The sequence below is a fragment of the Rhinichthys klamathensis genome, unplaced genomic scaffold (genome assembly GCF_029890125.1).
Source record: "Rhinichthys klamathensis goyatoka isolate OS25496 unplaced genomic scaffold, OSU_Roscu_1.1 h1tg000033l_1, whole genome shotgun sequence".
Lineage (NCBI taxonomy): Eukaryota > Metazoa > Chordata > Actinopteri > Cypriniformes > Leuciscidae > Rhinichthys > Rhinichthys klamathensis.
In genome coordinates, this window is record NW_026606582.1 from 2835 (window position 1) to 30091 (window position 27257).

General features: G+C 41.4%; 1 protein-coding gene across 1 annotated transcript; it reads left to right on the forward strand.

Moving 5' to 3' along the window:
• The first annotated feature begins 9875 nt into the window (after window positions 1-9875).
• On the forward strand, window positions 9876-25719 carry sntb2 (syntrophin, beta 2). The gene is made up of 7 exons (XM_056245755.1): window positions 9876-10632; window positions 14567-14768; window positions 15152-15359; window positions 17832-17974; window positions 18177-18373; window positions 19448-19626; window positions 25496-25719. The coding sequence occupies exons 1-7, from the start codon at window positions 10086-10088 to the stop codon at window positions 25586-25588; spliced, it is 1569 nt and encodes a 522-aa protein (XP_056101730.1). The 5' UTR covers window positions 9876-10085; the 3' UTR covers window positions 25589-25719.
• Window positions 25720-27257: the final 1538 nt, after the last annotated feature.

Here is a 27257-nt window from a genome sequence, read left to right on the forward strand (position 1 = left end):
ACACAAACCTCCCCCCGGGCGCCGCCCGCGCGTTTAAGTGCTATCACAAAACGCAGGGCGTTAATAAGCGGCTCACATAGCTGCGTGGGAATCTATCCCGGGGATTTCAGAATGGGTGCTGAACACAATAAAGCAAGGCTATACACTTCAATTCATTCGCCGTCCCCCGCGCTTTCGAGCCCGGACCGCGACGATAGTGAATGCTGAAGTAGCACACCTACTTCACGCAGAAATAGCAAAGCTGCTGTGCAAAGGGGCTATAGAAAAGGTGCCGCCTTCTCTGAGCGAGTCAGGCTTTTACAGCCGTTATTTTCTTGTACCCAAGAAGGACGGAGCCTTCAGACCTATCCTAGATCTGAGACATTTGAACAAAGTGCTTGTGAAAAGACTGTTCAAAATGCTTACGACCAGGAAAATCCTCCCGCACGTTCACCCGAGGGACTGGTTTATTTCTCTAGATCTGAAGGATGACTATTTTCAGATTCAGATAATACCCCGTCACAGGCAATTTTTGAGATTCGCCTTCGACGGTCAGGTATATCAATACACCGTCCTGCCGTTCGGCCTGTCTCTAGCACCCCGTACATTTACGAAGTGCATGGACGCGGCGCTCGCCCCCCTGAGAAGTCAGGGGCTGCGAATAATGAACTATCTGGACGATTGGCTGATTTTGGCACAGTCAGAGACAGAGCTGCTATCTCACAGAACAGTGCTTCTCAGTCACCTGGAAAGCTTTGGTCTCACGGTCAACTGGACCAAGAGCTCATTACTACCCAGCCAGTCAATTTCCTTTTTAGGAATAGAACTGGACTCGGTGACCATGTCGGCTCGTCTATCGGCACAGCGCGCGCTCCGTGTTCGCCACCTAGCGGAAGGACAGAAGGACAGCTTTCTTCTTTCCAGAAGGACAGCTTTCTCCCTTTGAAAACATTTCAAAGGATGTTGGGCTGTATGGCATCAGCTGCAGCGGTGCTCCAGCTGGGCCTACTGCGCATGCGCCCGCTCCAACGCTGGTTGAATGCTCGCGCGTCCCGCCGAGCTTGGGTTTCTGGCGGTCAGAAAATCAGAGTGACTCAGACCTGCATAGCGGCTCTGCAGCCCTGGTTAGTGGCCGACTGGTACCAGCTGGGAGTGATGATGGGAACCATCTCTTATCGGAAAGTCATTTCGACAGACGCGTCCAACTGGGGTTGGGGCGCGCTGTTCGAGGGCAGACCGGTCTTCGGCCAGTGGTCAGACTAAGAGAGGTGTTTTCACATAAACTGTCTGGAGATGATAGCGGTCGAGAATCATACAGGACCAACATGTTCTTGTCCGCTCGGACAACATGTCTGTGGTATCCTATGTAAACCGCCAGGGCGGTGTCAGATCCAGAAATCTCTGCAATCTGACGGAACGCCTCCTTATTTGGTCTCAGATGCACCTGTGCTCGCTGAGGGCGGCGCACGTGCCTGGCCATTTGAACGACGGCCCAGACAAACTGTCCAGGGACAACGTTCCCCCAGGGGAATGGTCCCTGCACCCCCAAACGGTCCAGAAACTGTGGCGCCCATTCGGCAGGGCGGAAGTCGACCTATTTGCGTCAAAAGACAACGCTCAATGCTCGACATTCTTCTCGAAGGACGAGGACGCGCTGGCCCAGGTTTGGCCCAGCCTCCGGCTATATGCTTTCCCTCCGGTCTCTCTGTTACCACAGGTGATCAAGAGAATCAGGGAAACGCGCCACTCGGTGCTCCTCATAGCCCCGCGTTGGGAGAATCAGATTTGGTTCCCGGAGCTAGCACGGCTGTCACAGACAGCTCCGTGGCCGATTCCGGTGAGGGCAGATCTCCTCTCTCAGGCTCGCGGCACGATCTGGCATCCCCATCCAGAGCGCTGGTCTCTGCACGCATGGTTGATCAACGGGTACTCGTTGCCCTGCCAGAAGGAGTAATGAACACGATCCCGCAGTCTAGAGCCCCTTCCACGAGAAGGATCTACGCGTCTAAATGGTCGGTGTTCTCTGGATGGTGCACCGACAGAGGTCTGGACCCGCGGACATGCGGGATGGCGCATCTGCTCTCCTTCCTACAAGAGCTGTAGCTGTTGGATAAGGGAAGGTCCCCTTCCACGCTCAAAGTATACGTGGCGGCCGTGGCAGCGTTCGCAGAATCGACGCACGGCCAGTCATTAGGAAGACATGAGTTGGTCATCCGCTTCCTTAGAGGAGCTAGGAGGATGAACACGCCGCGCCCCCCGTCGGTTCCCATGTGGGATCTTTCACTGGTCCTAGAGGCCCTGAAAGCTTTTCCCTTCGAACCACTAAACTCCGTGGGGATGAAATATCTATCACTGAAAACCGTCTTTCTGACTGCACTGTCGTTAGTAAAACGTGTGGGGGACCTGCATGCGCTGTCTGTCAGCGCATCGTGTCTTGAGTTCGGGCCGAATGACTCTAAAGTCATCCTCAGACCTAGACATGGCTACGTTCCTAAAGTGATGGGCACTCCGTTCAGAGCGCAAGTTATCTCGTTGTCAGCTCTCCCAGCATCTGACAGCGAAAGTGATGTGAACCTCCTCTGCCCTGTCAGAGCGCTGAGGTTTTACATTACGCGCTCCGCCTCATTCAGGCGTTCGGAACAGCTGGTGGGTCTCATGGTGGATGCTTGGCGCGCACGGCGTTGACAAAGTGTTCCCGTAGCGTAAGCTAAACTTACGCAATACGAGAGAACCTCTCGTAAGAGAACGATACTCGGTTACTAACGTAACCTCGGTTCTCTCTAGAGAGGGAACGAGTATTGCGTAACCGGCCGTGCTCGCGCCACGAGCGACTTCGCTTCAGTCGTCGAAAAACCAGGGAAGTCAGCCTACAGCCCCTTTTTTTATACGCTAAGCCACGCCCATTCTGGCGGGCTGTGACGCTATGAAGGCGCGGGCGCCCTTCATTGGGCGTGACGTCACGCTGGGCTCACTGGTAGGCTGCAGCAGATGCCAGCAGGGCAGCCAATGAGCACGCGAGATGGCCTGCTCTAGGTCTGCTAGCTGCTGCACTGCGTTGACAATGAATACAAAATTAAGGATAATTTTTTGGCTTCAATATCTCGAGAAGATGAATCTTTCCCGTAGCGTAAGCTACACTTACGCAATACTCGTTCCCTCTCTAGAGAGAACCGAGGTTACGTTAGTAACCGAGTATCGTTTCAAAGCATCTTTACAGAGATAACAGGAAAATAATGCATTTCGGCGGTTGTTCAGCTGAAGTCAGTTCAGTGTTGGTTCAGTTCGGTTGTAAAGATCATCAATTATTAAATTAGTTCATCTATAAAGCAGTTCTGCACAAAATGATGTCATCGTCCAGTTCAGTTCTCATACAACAACAATACAGTCAGATCAATACTATTGTTTAATATTAATGTAATGCCTAATTACCCTAAAACGACCATAACACGATGACACAGCTCGAATAATACACAAGTTTTAACAGGAATGAATGGAAGTTTTTTTTTTTTGATACAATTTTAAGCTTTATAATTTTACCTCCAAATCTTCCAAAAAAAAACTTGTCCCCAAGTGCCTCACTGTAACCTTGATTTGTGCTTTTCTTTAAAGCAAAAGGGGTGTCAACTTTTTTGTGTGTAATCAACATTATGCCACAAATTCAGACGTAAAATTGAATTTGTTTCATAATTGCTAGTCTTTTCACTGTTATTGAACTGAATCAACACTGAACTTGAGCTGAATAAAGACACCATTGTCTTCTGTAGAGCTACTTTATAGTTCAATGGAATTTGTTTTATAATTAAAGACTTTTTCAATACTAATACTTTTGGTAACACTTTATTTATTATAGTGTCCTTGTTACACGTTACATGTAGTTATTTTAGTAATAGCTATAAATGATGCATAATTGCATGTAACTAACCCTAAACCAAACCCTAACGCAAACCCTGTAGCAAGTTCATATAGTTCATTAATATTGTCACGGTTCACCGTCTATCTTTGCACTACATTTCCCAGAATCCTCTTTGGCGCACCTGCAATCACTCTCCCCGGATTACCAATCACCTGCACCTGTTCACAATCAACAGCCCCATCAACCTCTGCATATAAACACTCACCACAGCCTCAGTCATGGTCAAGCCTCCAACAGGAACAGACCATTACCCCAGTTGCACCAGTTCTCTTATGCTGTCAACACCCGACAAGTAAAGTATACTCACCTGTGGATTACTAACCTCTGTGTCCTTGTTCCGATGTTTCCAGAATCCTTGCTTGAACCCGTGTATCCTGAGAACTAGTATTCCTCCTGAGTTCAACCTGCTTGTGGCTTCATCTATAAGAGAAAAGACAAGTATCACTGAACTGTGTTGTTTGACATTGGATAATCTGAAGAGGATCTACTCACCTGGAATCCTTCTCGCACCGTAATCTTCACCGAATTCTCCCTTGAACTCTGAAAGACTCACCATTGCACTTTATTCTAATTAATAAAGCTTTATGTTCATTCACTTACCTCTGTCTCCGAGCCTGTATCCTGACAGAAGGCTTGACCATTACAAAAAGAAGGCTTGACCATTACAAAAAGAAGAAAGGAAACCGAAGATGACCGAGCGGGAGAGAGAACATCCATTTGCGGGGACCCGGTTGGCCATATTTCGCGGGACCCGTGGAGGCCGCAGTAGAGGAGGTGGTCGAGTAGAAGCCCGACACCACTCTACATTCTGGCCTCTTTTCAACCCTGGGTTGGTGATGTCCAGTCCAGGGCTCCATCCGCCACCGTTCCCGTCTAGCCCAGAGCCCTCGCCGCTGGTCCGACCCAGCCCAGATCTTCATGTCACGCCAGCAGAGCCAGTCTTCCAGCCAGAGACCGTCCAGGCAGAGACCGTCCAGGCAGAGACCGTCCAGCCAGAGACCGTCCAGCCAGAGACCGTCCAGCCAGAGACCGTCCACTCAGAGTTTCGTTCCAGCACAGAACCAGCCCCAGGGGTTCCTCGCTTCCCTGTTGTTCAGCCTGAGACTCTCGTGTGGCCCCGAGCCCAAGCTGGTTTCTAACAGTAGGGACTTGGGGGCAAAACTGGCGGATCCGGCGCTCCAATCCGTGCGATCAGCGTTATTAGAATCAGTTTTCCCTCTCCGATCTTCAGTCCCAGGTCTTACTTCCACATCCAGCCCAGAGTTTCCTTCGCCGCTGGTTCCGTCCAGCCCAGCCAAGCCCTCACCGCTGGTTCCGTCCAGCCCAGCCAAGCCCGCACCGCTGGTTCCGTCCAGCCAATCCGAGCCCGTCGCCTGCCCGCCAGAGCCTGAGCCCGTCGCCTGCCCGCCAGAGCCTGAGCCCGTCGCCTGCCCGCCAGAGCCTGAGCCCGTCGCCTGCCCGCCAGAGCCTGAGCCCGTCGCCTGCCCGCCAGAGCCTGAGCCCGTCGCCTGCCCGCCAGAGCCTGAGCCCGTCGCCTGCCCGCCAGAGCCTGAGCCCGTCGCCTGCCCGCCAGAGCCTGAGCCCGTCGCCTGCCCGCCAGAGCCTGAGCCCGTCGCCTGCCCGCCAGAGCCCGCTGATCCTGCGCCAGAGCCCGCTGATCCTGCGCCAGAGCCCGCTGATCCTGCGCCAGAGCCCGCTGATCCTGCGCCAGAGCCCGCTGATCCTGCGCCAGAGCCCGCTGATCCTGCGCCAGAGCCCGCTGATCCTGCGCCAGAGCCCGCTGATCCTGCGCCAGAGCCCTTTCCTGCACCCAAGCCCACTGATCCTGCGCCAGTCCTGTCCAGCCCAGAGTTTCCTTTGCCGCTGGTCCTGCTTAGTTCAAAGTCCTCTTCACTGCTGGTCCTGCCCAGCCCAAGACCCTCTTTGCTGCCGGATCCCCCCTTTCCTGTCAATTTTCCCATTAAAATTTTGGGGGGGCGCCCACCCGAAGGGTCTTCACCACCGTGGCCGCCTGAAGGGTCTTCACCACCGTGGCCGCCTGAAGGGTCTTCACCACCGTGGCCGCCTGAAGGGTCTTCACCACCGTGGCCGCCTGAAGGGTCTTCACCACCGTGGCCGCCAAAGGGTCCGACAGCTCCGCCGTGGCCACGCCCACATCCAGCTCCGCCCTGGACGCCCGAGGGTCCGACAGCTCCGCCCTGGACGCCCGAGGGTCCGACAGCTCCGCCCTGGACGCCCGAGGGTCCGACAGCTCCGCCGTGGCCACGCCCACAGCCCGCTCCGCCATGGCCACGTCCACAGCCGGTTCCACCCCGGTTCCCCAAGCTACCAGCTCCGCCCTGGAGGCTTCCCGTCCCTGCATCACCATGCCCTCGTCAGCCTCCAGGGCGCCCACCCTCCCACCCCTTTGGATGTTATACGGCGCGAGGACGCGCCTTCGGAGAGGGGGGGGTTCTGTCACGGTTCACCGTCTATCTTTGCACTACATTTCCCAGAATCCTCTTTGGCGCACCTGCAATCACTCTCCCCGGATTACCAATCACCTGCACCTGTTCACAATCAACAGCCCCATCAACCTCTGCATATAAACACTCACCACAGCCTCAGTCATGGTCAAGCCTCCAACAGGAACAGACCATTACCCCAGTTGCACCAGTTCTCTTATGCTGTCAACACCCGACAAGTAAAGTATACTCACCTGTGGATTACTAACCTCTGTGTCCTTGTTCCGATGTTTCCAGAATCCTTGCTTGAACCCGTGTATCCTGAGAACTAGTATTCCTCCTGAGTTCAACCTGCTCGTGGCTTCATCTATAAGAGAAAAGACAAGTATCACTGAACTGTGTTGTTTGACATTGGATAATCTGAAGAGGATCTACTCACCTGGAATCCTTCTCGCACCGTAATCTTCACCGAATTCTCCCTTGAACTCTGAAAGACTCACCATTGCACTTTATTCTAATTAATAAAGCTTTATGTTCATTCACTTACCTCTGTCTCCGAGCCTGTATCCTGACAAATATTACTCAGTACTTAAAAGTACAATTACCATAACAAGGACACCGTATAATAAAATAAAGTGTTACCATAGCCGACTTTTATTTTCTGTGAAGCTGTTTTTAAACAATCTGTATAAATAAATGTGAACTGTGATTGAGCTTAACTTGTATTAAACAGAATCCCTAGTCATATCTTTTGCTACGTGACTGGAGATCTGTCATTATACAGAATATGTCATTATTTCGTGCGTGCGTGTGTGTGTGTGTGTGTCGTGGTTGTGTGTCTCTCAGTAGGGGGTCCTCTGTGTTCGGCTTCATCCTGAGAGAAGTGTGCTCGACTGCAGTCCACACTGTACGCCGCGGGCTGCAACCTGAGAGATGTGTGCTCGGTGCACTAGTTCCTCCAGTCGCAGAAGCTTGGACTTCATCAACAACACACCAAAACGAAATAAACGGACAACCTCGACATATACACAACCACATCACAGCCATGTGTGAGTGTATCAACAGATGTCTGAATCGAAGCCTCTTCACAGACTCTATACGAACTCCCTCAGAAATATTCTCCGTGTTAGACGATGTGAATCATTTCTGCCTGATCACCCCTCCTGCACTGTGTACATCTGCCCACAATACTGTCTGTGTAGATTAAGCGAGGCAATGCTTCACCCCCTTTAGAAGAAAATGGTGCAAAAGCTGTCACTGGGATGGTACCCTTTATAATATGTACACTTTTGGTACCAATATGTACCTTTGAGGTACTAATATGCACTCTTCAGGTACAAAGGTGTACCTTTCGAAAGAATAGCGCCCCAGTGACAGCTTTTGTACCTTTTTTTTCTGAGAGTTTTATGGTAAAAAAAGACAATCCTTTTGCTTGATTTTTAGCTTGAAAATGATTATAACTGATCCAGGACTGTCCATGCTTAGCAGACATCCTTATACAGGACATCAGCAAATGCATATTTCTAATAGCAAATGTATTTTTATGCTATGGGACTGGATCTATTTAGCACCAGAGTGTTATGTAATTACCTTGGGACTGGTTTGTGAAAGTGAAGGTGAGAATGAGGCAGATAATAGTATCTTATTCTCAGTGGAATAAAGTGGCCTTTCGATCCGCAGCTCGAGCTCATGTCTAACTCACTCTTATTTTGTAAGGTCTGCAAGTCTGCAATAAAACCAATGCCACAAAACTGCTGTTCTCTCCAATGTGCTTTTTTCCTGTTTCAGAGGAGACACAAGGGCCACATGTGGGTGTATTTTCTGATTATTGCGTTATATATTATTATATGTGTTATTGAAAAAGACTGGATGAATATCTCGTCTTTAAGCCACATTTTACCCCAAAATCAAAAGAAGAAAAAAAACTACATTAACTTATTTTTTGCTCAAAGATAACGAAAGATTTATTAATTTGTGGGTTTCTTTGCACACATACACAAGTGATGAAAAGGATTTACCATTTATTAACTGTAAATAAATTAACAATCTGTACATGAAAGCTGAGCCGAGCCATTTAGAGTATGAATAACACTTTAAAGGAAATGAGAACAGTCAACATCTTTTACTGAGTCAATATTATTTAGAGCTGAGCTGACACGTATGTGTTATATTGACCAGTAGATTTACCAAACATTTAACTTTAACACAACAACGCTTAGTTTCCTTCAGGCACAGATAAAAATAGATATTATGAATGGGACCATGATCGGCCAAACAAAATCTTACTGAAAGCTTTTTTTTTTTTTTTTTTTTAGATATCATTCTGTTTAGATTTATGGCTTTGATTTTCTCACAGTTTTAGAGTAAAATGTGTTTTGGAAAATATATATTTCATATAAAAATTGTGCAGTTTTCATCACAATAAATGTACATTTTAAAAAAACTTTTTTCAAGTTCACTTTTTAAACCTTTTTTTCACTTCAGCAATAATCTGCCAAGTGTCTTCTTTAAAAAGAGATCGAACTTAATAAACCCCAAAGCATTCAAGATTTATGACAGCTTAAGTTGGAAATTTCATTTTCAAGTCCATGCTCAAAAAGTGAATAATGGATTATAACTACTGCATAAATATAATTTAGTACCATGAAATCCCTTAAAAATACAAAATATTAAATAAAAATCATTACCGAACTAAAATATAGTACAATCATTTAATTGAAATACAAAAAAAATAATTAAAAAATCTGTCATTTTGTATTGTACATCCAAAATATGTTATTTGTTTATACATTGAGTTCTGACACCATTAAAGACGTTGTAATAGTCTATATAGCTAATATAGTCATGGTTTTCTCCAGAGATAGATATATAAATTAACTAAATTAATAACTTTTTACAACAAAAATGAACCATCACTGAACTAACTTAAACTGGACTATGATGACGCTATTTTTTTTACAACAAACTATGTTGCATTATTTTCCTGTTATCTCTGTAAAGCTGTTTTGAAACAATCTGTATTATAAAAAGCGCTATATAAATAAAGGTGACCTGACTTGACTAGTCAGTATCAATCTACTAATGCCTAAATAATAAGTTTCTTGGCAACAGCAACATATGTGTTAGGCTAATGAATTGTATTGCTTGGCAGATTAAATTATTTATTTGGTGCATTGTTAATATTAATTATTTATTTTTCATTAATTGAGCACTAGTGTATTTTACCTCATAACTATCGGTGTCGTTTTATAAAAAAATATTAGATTTGAATAAATTAATTTTCAATGAGAGAGGCGGGGATTTAAAAAAAAGTTTTTCTATCCAAAAGAAAAAGGCCAATAGTAAATAAAGCAATAAGGCCATTAATACGGCCATTACAATATTTAACCAAAATCAATCTACAGTGTTCTCCTTCCCCTGGTTAATCTCTGCTCAGCACAAACTCCAGCGGATTGTTGTCACTGGCTGTAGTGGGGAGGGAGGAGACATAGTTGTAATTCCCCGCCCCTCTCATGAATAATTAAATAGATACAAATCTAATAGTTAGCTCCCTTGTCCGATCTAAGGATGTTTTTATTTTAATAGTTTCTTCGTGCAGTGATCACAAATTCAAAGCGCTGCAGAGATAAAGCGATGTTTTAACTTATTAACAGACATAAAATCCGATCCTCTCGCTTCCTCTGGGGAAATGTGCGTGTGAGTGGGTGTGTCGAGAGAGTTTAAACTTTATGATGAGTTAAAGTTTGATCATGGCCGTGTGGACCCGCGCGGAGAAACAGGGTCATCTGGACCTGCTCCTGAGTGACCGCTGGGTCCGGGTCTCCGCGGAACTCACACGGGACACTCTCACACTGACGGCGGAGGGCGAACCGGGCGGGCCCGCGGGATATTCGGAGCACAACTCGCATTTAAGAAACGGCGTTTCCAATGGCAACGAACAGAACCGAGATGTTTTTCAGAGCCGCGGGCAATACGACAGCCCTGGTCGGTTCAACGGGACCGGTTCAGACTCAGAGTCCAGCGGTTACTGTGACCAGGCGGGGCCGGAGGGGGTTCGGAGGGTTCGGATAGTCAAGCAGGAGTCCGGCGGACTGGGGATCAGTATTAAAGGGGGTCGGGAGAACCGCATGCCCATCCTCATATCAAAGATCTTCCCCGGTTTAGCGGCGGATCAGAGTCGAGCCCTGCGCGTCGGCGACGCGATCCTGTCCGTCAACGGCAGCGACCTCCGCGACGCCACGCACGACGCGGCGGTGCAGGCGCTGAAGAAGGCCGGGAAGGAGGTGACGCTGGAGGGTAAGACGATCACTCGAGCCGCGGGGCTTCAGCAGGGCCGCACGAAGCGTCTGATAATGAGTGCCTAAACACAGTTGATCATTAGTTTAGGCATTATTTTGAGTTCAAACTGTTTTCAACTAGTAAACAGTGGTTAATTTTACTATTTTAAAAGAAAGATAATTCAGGTTGATAAGAGGTCCGAGTTACATTAACATTTGAAAATCACTCGCAGAAGTTTTGAAACTTATACAGAAGTACATGACTATGTCTTTTATGGTATTAAGCAGATAATCTATCTTGCTCCAATAGCAGATGATTATTAATGTTATTGTTTGCCCAAACATCCGGTGGGAATGGGATATAGAGAGAGGGAGATTGACAGTTGTACTTTGTACTTGGCTATCAAGCTAATCTTTTGTGTGAAGACATCTCTGTTTAAAGATTGTCATCATTTTTAATGTCTACAATTCCTATTTTTTTTATAGAATGCTGCAGTAGGCCTATTTATTATCAATTATTTCTCCGTGCACACATTTAATTTATTTTGTAATAAATGTGTCCTTGTTATCTTTAATCAAAACCAATTACATTAATTTAGTTTGCAACACCCACTTTCTACAATCCAATCGATTCTCAATGGACAAAATCAAGTTCACCCTACTTCATGCTTTTTATTGTTGTTGTTTGTTGATGGAAACATGGCTATTGACACCGATATAACAAATCGATTTGATTTCAAATCACAAGCTCTTGATTTCATTTTGATTTGTTTGGTTGTATATATGGTACAGCACATGTTAGTTTTTCATTAGTCTCTTAAAGAATTTTGTAAATATGCATATATGCATAACTCATTCCAAATCAAATAGACCACCACCAGTGCAACACAGAGATCTGGAGACTGACGGTGAAATATGTGGAACAGGTCCGCATGAGATGGGCTCTGCTCACAGTCACACATACATTATCCTCTGTGGGACTGGCCTAATTAAAATCTGAATTATATTTGATGGTCCTGGTGGATCTAATGAGATCTTAAAATGGCTTAGAAATGATCCAATGATGCTGCACGATACCAGTACTGGAATATTCCATCGAAAAACTGAAAAAGATATGCATTTAGGGGCGGCAGTGGTTCATGTAGGTTGTCTACAAACCGGAAGGTTGGTGGTTCACTCCCCGGTTCCACCTGAACAAGTGTCGAGGTGTCCATGAGCAAGACACCTAACCCCAGCTGCTCCCGACGAGCTGGATGGCGGCTTGCATGGCTGACACCGCCGTCGGTGTATGAATGAGTGTATGAATGGGTGAATGTGAGGCCAAATGTAAAGCGCTTTGGTGGCCATTGGGTCTGTGAAAGCGCTATATAAATGCAGTCCATTTACCATTTACAACATCGAGATGCTGTGTGACATTATTACACTGAGGTGAATCAGCAATGAGTGATTAATTCAGCTATGATTAGTGAGAAGGTGAGAGCTTTCAGAAGGAACAGGATACTGGCACTGACTATAATTCTGGAATTAAGAGAAATATATCCAGCGATAATTAGCAGCTTTCAATAAAAACATAACCCAGGACCATGCTTGGGTGAAATGTTGGTAGTTCAAGAATCAGTCTTCTAGTTTGAACCCACAACCTTTGGGTTATTGACCGAATTGGTCGCAAATAGGTGTTGTTGCTGCTAGATTTAAAAAAAAAAAATATTGGAGGGGTTTTAATCTGACCATAGGGTTTGAATTTTTTTTTTTTTTTAAACAATTGTGAAGTAGCTTTTTTGCTGCTTAAAAATGATAATTTTTCAGGGAATGTAACGCTCATGTTGCCAAAAATTGGTCATTATTATTAAAAGTAAATGGCTTTGCCAGTGCAAATTGCTGTCAGTCAGTGTGAGTGCACATCAGAGGGATATAGTCCACCCAAAATACATGAAAATCATTTACTCACACTCATGCTCGACTTACTTTCTTCCGGAGAACACAAATGAAGAAATTGGGATAATGTTTCCATCTACGAAACACCAGACTGTTGATGTTTGAGAAAGCACAGCCACCCTCATTCTTGCCCTGCAAATACTTGCACGCGTTCATCTATCCAAACTGAATTCCTCAAATGTCTTTGGCCCAGCCAAGTGTTTTTCTGCTCAAGCATCATTAAGAAACTATGTTCGTGTGTGTGTCTGTGTTTTTTCTTCATACAGTCCTGTATGTTCAAACTTCTGTAACAATTAGCTATATGCTTTAGCTTTCCAAACATTTAAATATAATGTAAGAATTCAAGTATTTTATGTCGGTCATTGATTTTAATGTGGCTTTTGGATCTTAAAGATGTTAAGCTTTCCAATGCATGCATGCAAACACACAAACACACATCATAAAAAGTAACTACTGTACATTCCACAAAAAGAAGCGAAGTAAAGCAGTTTTTAGGGAGTAATGCAATATTGTAACACATACAATTTAATAGTTGCATACCCCAACACTAGGGGTGTAACAGTACACAGAAGTCACGGTTCCGTACGTTCTTTGGTTTTGGAGTCAAAGTTCAATACGAGTTCGGTCCAACAGGAAAAAGCAACAAATCCGCAATGCTAGGTTTCTTTTCACTTATTTTGCACAGACAGTAGTGCACATTACAGTTTGTTCCACCTAGCGGCGTTTAGTCCCCCCTGAGGTAGTGGTACGTTTGACCGAACTGTTTGCTTGTCTTTATTTCTTATTGTATAGCTTCCTTTACTTTATACTTCTACTTTAAGTGAGGGTTAATGGCGCACATCCAGCCGGTTGTTCTCTCAGAATAAACCCCCGACAGGGTGATGAGGACCCCGACGCCAAGCGGAGTTCAAGTTCAAACTAGACGGACATTTAAGTGATACGGTATACAGTCATAACACTTATTACACTGCATTTCACCACATAAATAATTATGGAGATAAGAGATATTGATTTCAGATTAAACTGTTAAAATCGCACCTGTTTGTTATCCTTTAATCCAACAGTGTACTAAACAATAGTCACAAAATGGCACCAGCTGCGTATGTATGAAACGAGAGAGCGAGTCCACGATACTGGATGGCATAATTAAATAACTACACAAAATATTGATTTGACTGAGTTTTAATATTTTATTAGCTCACCAAATGCAAAACTTCCACGAAGAAAAAGCGTTCCTAGCGAGCGTGTAGCGCTGCTGACTTCAGTGACCCGGATGAGCCTGTGCTTCTGTGTTCAGCGGCTGTTATCAGGGAATAACACACCGCCGGAGGGCGCGATTGACTTATCTGAATCAAGTATTCCACAGAGCCGTGTAATAATAATGGGTATTGATCATTAAAACTGACATTTAACAAAAAGAGACAGGGTTGTGTTATTTTATTTTATTATACATGTCCGCAGTGAAGATCATCAGTGAGGATAATCAGTGGATTGCCTGTGACTGTTCGTCGTCTGACTGTGTACACCGAATACATGTACCGTTACAACACTGAATATATATTTATTCCTAATATCTTTATTATTAATCCGTATAGTATCTTTATTCCGTTCATTTCTTTTGTTTAAAATAAAAAATGCATGACATGTACAATCATCCTCAATATAAATATCCACATCCTTCCAAAACAATTTCAAAATTTTCCAGAACATGCTCGAAAATAAAAACTAGATTTGAAGTTGAACTAGATTTGTCATTTTTCCTTATTCATGCATGTCTCTCTTTGGTAATCTAATGCTTCAATAAACTTTAGGCAGTAGCTACAATACGTTTATATAATGCAGTATGTATGAAATGGATTAGTGTGTGTGTGTGTGTGTGTGATTAGCCCAGGGTTGTACAGTGCAACCTATACAGTATGTGATGAAATGAGAGCCTTGTCAATGAATGCAGTGTTTTTCTTTTGGATGTTCCTGATTTTGAGTTGTCAGTTAAGGGCGGCTGTATGTTTTGTGTGCAGTGAAGTACATCAGGGAGGTGTCTCCGCTCTTTAAGAAGTCCTCTATGAGTGCAGATCTGCCTTGGGATGGACATCTTCAGTCTCCAAACCTCAGCGGCAGCGACGAGTCGCCCAAGAGCAGTGTAACTCGTGACAGAAAGGTCATCCCACTTAAAATGAGCTTCATCAGCCGAAACCTCACCATGCCTGACCTGGAAAACAGGTGTGTGTGAAGTGTAAGATTACAAAAGTTACCAAAAGCAGGATTTTGTTCCTAGGGGTGGCTTTGTCATTCTACCGTAGCAGCTACATTTGAATTTGAATCTCATAAAAACATATCCAGGTTATGTTTCACACCGAAATGAACTCTAGCTTGCTGTGAATTATTAGTTCAACCAAATATTATTCATGATATTACAATAATGACAGTATTTGCTTATTACAAATAAAAATAGTGAAATAAATACATAGAAACTCAGGTATTATTTTGTACATTCAAAAACATGATACTTAACTCATTACTTTCAAGAAGTACTGATTATATAATTACTTGTAACCCTAGCACTGGAATGATAACCGTTTTCAGTAATGCTGTGTTTCGCACAGGTTGTTGGAGCTTCACTCTCCGGACGGCCAGCACACTGTGGTGTTGCGGTGTAAAGACGGCGCCACTGCTCACTCCTGGTTCACGGCCATCCACACAAACATTGCTGCCCTATTGCCACAGATGCTGGCCCACATCAACTCCTTCTTGAGCAACCCTAGCGCCAACACACACTGCACGCTCAAACACATCGGCTGGCTGGCAGAGCAGGTATCTCAAACACACATATATACACTGAATGTCTCTGAGGTCAATCATGACATGCAGCTCAAAAAACATGTCAAGTAAATGGTCACTTTACCAAACCTTTTGTGATCCTCATTAACATGTACAAATAATAGCTGATACAGTCTAGTAAATGTAGATATACCATTTTGGCTTCTTTAACTCTTTCCCCACCATATTCACAAAACTTTAATGGCCCCCAGAATATTTTGTTTTATGAATATGTAAACTAAAAGTCAATGTTTCAAAAGAAAGAACAGCATAGAACCTTTTTTTCTAGCTTCATTTGTTCTTTTTTTTTTATATCTGCACTTGAATGTGGGTAAGTTTCATATAAAAGCAAAACATAACTACATTTTAAAGCTGAGAAAATCGTGTATTAGTCAAAGACTTCCATCTGGTTCAGAATGATGATTAAAACATAGATTGAGTAGATCGAGTCCATCATCAAAAGCTTGCTCCGTCGTGCATCTCTTTGTGGGTTCGACATCTTCCTCGGTAGGGCTGGGTGGTATGATCACAATTCTTTTTCACAGTAAGTATAGTCATTTATATGTAGTTATTCTGGAAAATCGATAAAAAGGGCTTTATATAATACATAATCTCAAATACTTTAGAAATTAAATCACTTCACCTTGTTTGATCTTTCTTTTACACTGTAAATTATTTATTTGGTTTACTATATTTATATATTGATAAATATAGTAAACGAAAACACTCAACTTTTAGATGAACTGCCCTCAACTGATTGATATTAAATACAACTCGTTGGTGCAATTTAATTTTGAATAAAGTGTTGCTGAATTATTTTTAAATCTCATGTTCTTGTTTTACTTCATCAATCAGTTTATAATATCTAAATACTTTATATTAAACTATTCTATTCTTAATAAATGATATTTACTTCCATTTAATTTTGTAGGATATTAGTAATATTAGTTATATTGTTTAAATGTGTTCCCCGGGACAGTTCTGCTTATTATACTGTGTTTTTAAGGGGCTTGTTTTGCTCTTTTTTGTGATAACTGGCAACCTTTCACCTTTCACCAAGAGAGGGACGAGTTCAGAAGTAACTAGAAGGAGCTGTATGCAAACTGAACAGAAGCTTCTGTTAGTCTTGACTAAGTAGTTTAATTTATACACACCTTGTAATCTGCGTCATTATTTTACTGTAACCCTGTGAAGACTGACACCGCCGCTCAGCCTTTCATATTCACCTCTCAGTGTGTGAGCACTTTTGCATCATTAAAATGCGATCGGTTAATTTGAGTGTCAAGTTGAGAGATATGTGTCGAATCAAAGGAAGATTTTATCAGCTGGTTCCAATCAGTGGCCGATTGGAGTTAGACAAATATAATGTGCGCTGTTTCTCAATATTTAGTAATTTTGCCTCGGATACAGGATTATGTATATGGAGGTAAAATAAGGCCAAATGTTTTTGAAACAAAAAAGCTTGTTGAATTGCACTAATTGAAAAAAATATGCATTGCAATAAAGTGCTTGCATTCTTATAAAGGGCTTACATTTTTATGTGCTGAAACTCAACATGGTTTAAGCTGTGAATATTCAAAACATTTCACACACATTCTCATTATTAAAAATTCAATAATCCGTACTCACCTTTCAGATTTCACTTCCAAAATATTAATTCTGTTTAGAAATACAACCTATAATATTCGACAGGCAATTTTCGGTCAATTTTATTTCACTTTACAAATTCGCTTCTACAAATTCAGTGGTTTAAATTCAACAGAAAAATTCAACATTTCACATCCGGTAACTGCAGGAAAAGCAGAGTTATTTATGTACTAGAGTTGTTTATTTGATCAAATATCAAGAATCTTGAAGGTGTGCATCATGCCTGACACCTACATGAACACTTTACAGTTAGTTTTATGACTGTAAGTCATTCTTCTTAAATGCTATTGAGGTTAGAAACGTGTATATGTCAATGTCGTATGTCACTTTAGAGACGTCTCAAACGAATGTATATCACTGGGAAACACTAAGCATGAAACTTTGCGCGTTAAATTCATATTCTGAGTCCATCTGATCATGAGCTGAGCACGCATCGCATCAGATTATATATTTATTTAATTAAATCACAGCCTTTTGCAAATTGATGATGGCACCTAGCCAAATCATGCATTAATTTTTAGTTTGTTTGACATGCTTTGCCAAAGCAGTAACGCAAAATACAACATTAGAGACCTTTTATGTTATTATGAGAAGTTTAAAAATACTTTTGAAACCAGTCTATCTAATGAATGGGAAACACTGGTGTGTGTGCAGGTGAAGTTGGATATACAGTACTTGTATATCGAATTTTTTTTTATATAGAGCTGTGTGATAATATATTTGCATATAGTAATGTTCCAAGCAAGACAGATTTTTCCTTTGCATATGGAAACAGTATGGATTATGAATTCAGTGGCTGATTGTTGTGTTTGTGTTTAGCTTGAGCTGGATGGCGGGCGGCATCAGCACAGACGTGTCATCATGGCGCTCACGGAGAAAGACATCTTGCTGTTCCAGTCAGTGCCATGGACGTATGAGAGCTGGACCTCTCCTCTCTTAACACACCCACTACTCGCCACACGGTACAACTGTAGCTTTAGCAAAGTTTTAAGCATTCGTAATTTAGTATTTCCACCCTATCTGTGACCCCTCCATTAAAACAGGCTACTTAGCATCTTTTTTAAATTGTCTTCCCAGCCTTTTATTAAAATATAAATAAGTTTAGCCTCTGAATAAACTCACACTGTTCTGCCTTGGCTGTTTTGTGTTTGGCTCTGTCCACAGGCTTGTTCACTCAGGCAGCGTCCGCAGTTCTCCGGCTCTGGGTGCAGATTTGGTGTTTGCTACACGTACAGGCACAGGTCGAGGAATCGAGTCTCATGTGTTTCGTGTGGAGACACACTGGGATCTGTCCACATGGACACGTGCACTGGTGCAGGGCGGACATTCGGCTGCTGAACTCATCAAAGAGGTTTCCATAGGTGGGTGTGTATGTGTGTGAATATACAAATAAGAAAGCAATCCACCCTATGCTAAGACCCACTTTAAAAACTTTACAGACCAATCCTACCTTAGCAAACATGGCCATCCCTGTATTATTATTAGACACATTTGTATTGTTTTTGTCATTATGTAAGTCCATAGAAGTATGAATCATTTTGGCATGAAATGAAAATTCACCTTATCGATTTTCTAAATTCATGTTATAGATCTTATTGTGAATGATTCATTTAAGTTTCCTTTTTTATTTTGACCTCATAATCATGAAAAAGCTCGATCTTCTGGTGAAACTGACAGACTTCACTCTGGTGACATAAGCAGGACTTCTCCAATCATTTAGTCCACTTAAACCCCGCCCCTGCAAGCTTGTGATCATTTGCCTCAAGTTTTGAGTGCAACACCCACATCTTAACATCCAATCAACAACAGCCTCGGTTGAAATGTTAATAGGTTAATGTTTATTTATTTAGTTTTGATTGTGGTTATGATGGTTTATAAATGTTCTCTGTACTCATACCAATTGCACTGAAATGATGCAGGTTTTAATCACAAGACTTTTTGTAATTTAACAATTAATGAGTGACTGAATTAAAGGACAGATAAAATGCATTTCATTCATTCATTCATTAAAATGTACTTTTAATGTTATACACTGAATGGATATTAATCTTACAAGAACCAGAATAAAGTGTAAGTCACACTTTATTCTGGTTCTTGTAAGATTAATATCCACTCAGTGAGTACAACATTTTAAGTACATTTTATTGAGAATTCTGTTTTTCTTTGAAAAGTCCAAATTCATTCGCGTGGGATGTTCTGTAACACTTGTCTGAGTTACCATGGGGCTTATATTAGCACAGGGATAACTGAGTGGGAAAAAAGCTGGATTGAGAGATCTTTATTTTCCTGTGGTGTGGAACAATAGCTGGCTGGAGGAAATGTTGGAAATATTAAGTGTTTTCCTTCCTGAGTTCCAGCCAGGTAATGAAATATAAAGTCACATTAATTCACCCTCTCATGGTTCATATCTGTGTATGTTTGTCTGCACTCCTCAGGCTGTGTGTTGAACGGACAGGACGTTTGTCTGATCCTGCATTATGAAAGAGGTTTCACCGTGACACGGGAATCTGGTGAATCTGTGCTGTTCCACTTCCCTTATGAGCGGCTCAAAATGTCTGCGGATGATGGAGTCAGGAATCTTTACCTGGACTTTGGTGCTCCAGAGGGCGAAATGGTATGGCATGAAATACATTTACCTGTGATGATGTCGTGAGATGGACATACAACTCTGAAGTCCCTAATGTCATTAAGAATGAAAGTCTTCTGGTCTACTCTGACTTCTGATCTATTGAGATATATATGTATATATATATTTAGGGGAGTAACGGTACACAAACATGACGGTTCGGTACGTATGGGCATTTTAACTGTGTGATAAATATAAGCAGTACGGCACAACGGTTCATATGTTCATTGTCTCTAAATTATGACCAGAAATGGATAAATATTAAATCTGCTGTTTAAATCAAATAAAGAATCAATGTAGAAGAATAGATATTATGTGCAAACAGCGGCAAACTCTGTATATTTGTGCAGTGTGCGCATGTCAAAAAATCTATTCTGATTTGTAGCTTGTGACAACATTTGTTTAGCGTTCATGTAAACACTACATTCAGATTCATCAATACATAATCAAGTCATAAACACTCAACAATCCTAAGCAACTTGTGTTTTTGTTGTTGCTCACTCTTTTTTTCCATTTTCGGCAGCAACTTTTCATATTCTTTATCCTGGCTGAAACACTTTTGTTTCAATCTATAAGAATAATATAATCAGCCTATGTTATAGTTTAAAGTTAAAGGTATTAATATTAATAAGTTGAGTCTTATGTTTATTTGACAGTGATTTCACATTTCTTGTTTACAGCTAAATACAATAGAAGATTAACACATTTATTTGTACCATTTTTATTTCTAAAATATTATATAGTTTTATAGGAGGAAGGTTTCAGAGACTTGGCAAATACATTTTTCAGACGTTTGTAGGTACAAACATTTGTTGTGGACGTTCTTGGCAGTTTTTCTGAGGCTTTTATATTGTTCATATCGATATCGTAATTCTACCGTATCGACCGAAATTAAGAAATATATCATGATATGAATTTTGTCCGTATCGCCCAGCCCTACTCTAAATGCATCCTTAGTTTCCTGTGCAATGAAGGAAATTCATCGCGCACCAGTGACGACAGGATTTTTTTTTAGAGAAATTGCCTAATTACAGGTTTAAACAGAAACATATAAAAGTTGAAACACTTATACATATGTAATGTATCTTATCTAAATATCTAATGATGCAAATGTAAAAATAAAAACATCCTTTAAATAGGTTCACATGTTGACATATCTTACTAAGATGCAATTATATATAGTTTATATTCTACTATATACAGAGATGGACCATTGTGAACATATTTAGACAGTTTGTGAACCTGTTTTGTTTTCAGAGTTTAATATAACTTTCTAAAAAGTCCAGTACAAACGTTACAGTCGCTCATCAAGGGCAGCTGACACAGTTGCTAGGCGACAAGAACAATCCTCCGTATGCCAGACCGTCCCATTTAACAACGCTTGTTCCGACCTTCATGGCCTTCGAAGTCTGTGTCCTTTAAAGAACGCAGCCTCTGAACTGGGACACAGCTATAGTCTTGCATCCATTTTGACATGCTTTTCGTCAAATTAATGTGTGCGTTATTTGAGAACGGTTTGTTTTATCAAAAAGCTTTTGATCATTTTTTTGGCCAGCATGTTCTGAAGATGATCAGAGCCAATTTTACTGAAAAATTAATGAGCTGGATATGAATCTAGGATAAATTTGAAAAATGTATTTTATTTATTTTCTGTGGACATTTTTTTATCAAATCATCTTGAGAGGAAATCGGAGGAGACATAATTTAGTTTTTTAGCCCTTAGGATTCAAAAGTTGTTAGCATAAACATGAGAGCTACTTTGGACAGTTGGTGGCGCTAGAGGGATTGAATTAGAGACTAGGTTAATGTTGATAGTGCACTCTATCATGTGATCATAATTTACGCTATATGGTCAAAAGTATTGGGACTCTTCATTTTTTAATTTAGTTGTTTCAATCAAACCCATTTGTGATAGGATGCCACCCTTGCAATAAGTCAGTTCGTGAAGTTTCATCCCTGTTAGAAATTCCACAGTCAACTGTGAGTGATATTATTGGACAGTGGAAGCATTTAGTAACAGCCACAACTCAGCCAAGAAGCAGAAGACCACGTAAAGTCACAGAACAAACTGGTCATCGAGTGCTGAGGTGTGTGGTGTGTAGAAGTCACCAACTTTCTGCTGATTCCACTGCTAAAGAGTTCCAAACTTTTATTGGCATTAATATCAGCACAAAAAAACTGAGGCGGGAGCTTCGTGGAATGGGTTTCCATGGTCGAGCAGATGCATGAAAGCCTCACATCAACAAGTTCAATGACAAGCGTCGGATGGAGTGTGTAAAGCACATCACCACTGGACTCTGGAGCAGTGGAAACTTGTTCTGTGGAGGGACGAATCACGCTTCTCTGTTTGGCAGTCTGAATGGTCTGAGTTTGGCAGATGCCAGGAGAGCGTTACCTGCCTGACTGCATTGTGCCAAGTGTAAAGTTTGGTGGAGGAGGGATTATAGTGTGGGGCTGTTATTCAGAGGATGGGTTAACTTAGGACCCTTACTTCCAGTGAAGGGAATCTTAATGCTTCAGCATGCCAAGACATTTTGGACAATGCTATGCTTCCAACTTTGTGGGACAGTTTGTGGAAGGTCCATTTCTATTCCAGCATGACTGTGTCCCAGTGCACAAAGCAAGGTACATTTAAGACATGGTTGGCTGAGTTTGGTGGGGATGAACTTGACTGCTGACCCACACAGAGCCTCAACACCTGAGATGAACTGGAACGGAGATTGCGAGCCAGGCCTTTATGGAGTTAATATTGTGCCATAATTAAACAAACAAATCCAGCATTTTGCAAACAAACTCGATCTGCTTTGCAAAGTAAAAATCGACTCGACTCTACTCGTGTCCCAGTAATTTTGTCCATATAGTGTGTGTGTGGACTCATAATCAACATTTCAATTTAGATGAATCGCATGTCATAGGATATCACGGACAATTTAAAGAGCATATTGCAGGTAAAAAAAAAACCTAAATTAATATATAACCTTGTATGAAAAGTTAATGCAGGATTTAAAATGTTTTAAAACGACATAAGGTTTCTTGGACTGCTCGTAAAAGCTTTTTTTTTTTCAGCATCGTGTCATTTTACGTCACGCCAGGGAGCCTCAGCCTCAGCTCAGTGCAGAGTAGGCTGGTATTCAGTGAGAGCGTCGTGAGTCAGTGTGTTTTTGGTAGTTTTTGTATTTCAATTTATCATCGTCATGGTAAATTATTGTGTTTGTGGAGGTTGCAAAAACTCCAGCCTGTCAGGACATCGAGTCCACAGGTTTCCATAACAAGAAAAAGGACGGTGCTGTATGTCTTTCGTGCCTGGTGCGGTTTGTGCAGGTGAAGAGACGGGATTTCTCTTCCGCATCGGCTTCGAGAACCGCGGTCGTGTGTAGCGTTCACTTCAGATCGGAGGATTATCATCCCGGCGATATGATGGAGTTCAACATGGGATGCCAAAGCAAGAATATTGATCGTCTTATACTGTACCAATGGCATCAAATAGTGTGATATAGGTAGTCATGCCCTTAATAGAGGCAGCTGGTAATTGAAAAACAAAATTACTCAGGTTGTTTAAATATTCAAATCTTTAATTTTCTGTTTATGTTATAACCCAGGTGAAAAATATGTATTAAAATTGTACTTGAGTATGTTTTTAGTAGAATACAAATATACTCAAGTATAGTTTTTATACATTTAATAGTATATATCTATCTACCCTAAACATACTAATGTCTGCTGGCCTGATATACGATGGTAATAATCTGTACAATATTGTGAGCACAGTGTATATCGTTAGCGAACAAGCTATCGTATATCTATAAGCTAACACTGGTCTCTCACCAAGACACCTGTCCTGTTCTCCACTGGTTCTCCTCACACCACAACTCAATGTGTCTCTGACCGTTCTGTCTAACATTAATCCTGGCCTGTCCCTACTCTCTTGGCAGCATAGCAGGCTCATAATTGTATGGCTGTGGTCCGTCATACGAGCAAGTATTTCCTCAGCGTCCGAAATGTCATTGCGATCCATTGTTTTCCTGTTGTTTGAATCGACCGCTCTCCCGCCCGTTACGTCACGCCCGCCACGCCCAGACGCGGAAGTAAAATTTTCTCACAAAAACGACTCCAGAAACTTCTGTAGCATATTTATAAGTATATTTGAAAGAAAATCTAGTTCCTACATTATTTTTCTATACATTGACTCGTTTGGTCCTCTAACCTGCAATATGCCCTTTAAAATGAATGTGAAGATATCATTTGCAGCTCAAAGCTTTATTTACCTGAAGCATTTATCTTAAGGTCCTTTTCATTTGATCATTTATTTCTATAATATGTAATTATAATAAAAATAAACTTTATTTTATATAGAGCCTTTAAAGCAGTTTCTTAAGGCACTTTACTCAATAAAAATACAAAAAGAGGAAAAAACACAGATAGAAATACAAAGTATACAAAAAACAAGAACACACTACAATACAAAATAATTAAAACCCCCAAGAAAAAGTTAACCAAAAAAAAAAGTGTTTTTAGATTGGATTTTAAAATGCTTAGATTTTGTCCATCTTTAATATGAGAGTCTAGGAGCATATGATGAGAAAGCCCTCCCGTACAGATCGCAAACCTTTAAAACAGTGTTTTTGAGTAGGGATGCACGATGATGTCGGGACAACATCGGTATCGGCCGATAAAAGCTTAAAATGACCATCATCGGCATCGGCCGATATGAATATTTCTGCCGATGAGTCTTGCCGATAGGGTGGCGTGTTTCCTATGCGCACGTGACGCGAACGAAGCATGAGCGCCAGCAACTTAAACTTCCAACTAGGGGTGTGCGTCTCACGCGGTTTTTGATCGTGGACGATTAAAATGTCTCCACGATCTGCTTTTAAAGAAAAATCATAGTATCGTGCATTCTATCAGTTCAATTCTGGCGCCTTCATCTCAACATACTGTACAACGCGACGTACATTCACATCACATGTAAACGCAGAGGTAGAGTTACACTCACGGGACACCGCAATTCACAAAAGTTCATTGTTTGCATGTGCGTCAAAGTCTTGCTAGGTAAACATGTCATTCACGTGCTGATGCGCTGTTCTAACATCCGCTTTTCTGAGCGCGTTACACCCGACGCTCACAGGAACTAAAGCCGTCACAGCGCCTGCATACTGGACTAATCTTTCGAGTCTTATTGCGCTGATACTGTCAAATACACACACGGTTTACATAAACAAAGTTGGTTATGTCTAAAGTGAAAGCAAACAGAGAAAATCTGCTTGTCAAATGCGTGTATATTAGACGCGTCGCGTTACTCGCGTGCAGTTCTTAAAGAGACAGTAATAATATTCTGCCGCTTGTCTTTAAAGAGATACTGCACCCAGAAATAAAAATTCTGTCTATCTAATGTTGTTTCAAACCTGGATTCATTTCTTTCTTGTGCTTAAATATACTATGGAAGTCACTGAAGTACAGCAACTGTTTGGTTAGCCACATTCTTCCAAATAACTTTTATAATTTCAACAGAAGAAAGAAACTTGAGAGAGTAAATGATGACAATTTAAATTTTTGGGAGAACTATCCCGTTAATGTTAATAAAACAACAAAACACAGAGGAAATCACTCACTGCTCTTGACTGAGAACATTAATAGAAGCTTTAATAAGCTTTTTTTGCACTTAAAAAAAAATACAAATATATCGGTATCGGCATCGGGCAAAATTAGTTTGAAAATATCGGCATATCGAATATCGGCCAAAATCCTATATCGTGCATCCCTATTTTTGAGTGAACCGTTGTGCATAAACACTTAATGTGAAATGTTTTGTAGAAAGGAAACTAAAGTTAGGACTTTTTTCTTTTTTTCTCTTCTGTAGGTGTTTGAGCTTCACTCGGGGCCGAAGCCTGTGGTCTTCGTGCTTCATTCCTTTCTCTCCGCCAAACTGGCTCGCTTGGGACTGCTCACATAAAATCTACAGGAGATGATCGAGGTTCATTTATTTCATTGGTTTATTGACAGCTACTATTTTACTTAAGCAGTGTTTTCATTGTTCCACTTGTCCTCTAGCCGACATATGTGTTCAGTTGTTGTTGGTGTTTGTGTGTGGCTTTCTAAAGCAGAATACAATCTTATTTTCCTCTGATCAGGAACACCAGTTGTGCCTTTTCATCTAGAGTCAACAAGCTTTTACAGATATTTTTTGAGGCTTAAGATCACAGTAAAGCTTTGCAAAATAACCAAAATGAATATTATTCTTGTATTATCTATGTTGTTTTTCATGTAACTCTTGTATTTATGTTTATATGTATTGCATGGCAAAGACTGTTACATCTATGTGTTATAATCTTAAGGAATGTCGTTTGAAAATGGCAGTAACAGACTGCTGTTCATGCAAATATGGAGAAAATGAAGCTTTAAATACATTCTCTCATTACTGACCAAAAATAACCTCCCTAAAGCTAAAATTCTCCTCTATAAGGTGTTGAATAGGATTAATTAAGTTCAAAGAATATTTTGAAATCAATATAAAGTATAGGAATGTTTTATATCTGTTATATCTGAACTATTTGTTCTCATTTATGACCAAACCAGCTCCAGGCCTTGATTATTTTTGTCCTTTTCCACTGTACATTAATGTACTGCTACTCGATCCGCATTAGATAAGTGATTAGTCCTCATTACGGGATTCCCAACTCACTAGAAATCTGCAAATATCAGACAATTTTCTGATTTCCATGTTCAGAAACTTTGAAATGAAAGAAATTATGGAGAAATCATTTCTATAGTAATTTAAATTTTTTCTAGATATAATTAGCTCTTAAACAACTTAGCCTTTCGTGAGTACAATCTTTATAAAACAACTTTTATTTGTCCGGTTATCATGCAAGACTGAGAAGGTCGTGGGAATTGGTTGGTCAGAAGGTGTTATTAGCACTGATATATGTGGTTTGTTTTGGCAAATTTGCTTCGTCTGATCAGTAATATCAATTATAGCATCATTATATATTCTTTATTAACATATTAGCTTTTTATGTATTGCATGTAATGCAAACTGAGTTTGAGCTCATTATCTCCTGTAGTAACCAATCTTTTCAGCCTTTAGACTTTGTAAAAGCAATCACAGACGCCATATTGGGGCAATACTGAAAACATTCCTTCGAAACCTTCGTTAGACAACATGCAGAATGGAGGCAGTGTGTTTTTGTAAGAAGAGAATATGAACAATATGACAATGTATAGAGGTATTAATGTCTTTTAGATGATTGTAAACCGCATTCCTTCACAACCGTTGCACAAGGTTAACCGAAGCAATATTTTAGCACAAGAGTCACTCCACAAGTAAGATGGTTAGGTCCTTTTTTTCTTTTTTAAAGGACCACAGATACAACCTCTGTGATGTGTTTAAGTGCCCTTCAACTTTTATAGTCTATTGTACGTACTAATACAATAAATATTTGAAAATGAGAGGGAGTGAATTTGTGAAAATTCAAGTGAATTCTTGTTCACATGGAGACCTTCTTGGTTTCTTCTAAAGTGTCTATTAAAGTAAAAGATGACACTTTTGGCTGTAATTACCGATTGTGTTTCGCTCTCTGAGGTTGGTGATCCCTCATAGTTTTGGACCTCTTATGTGCTGC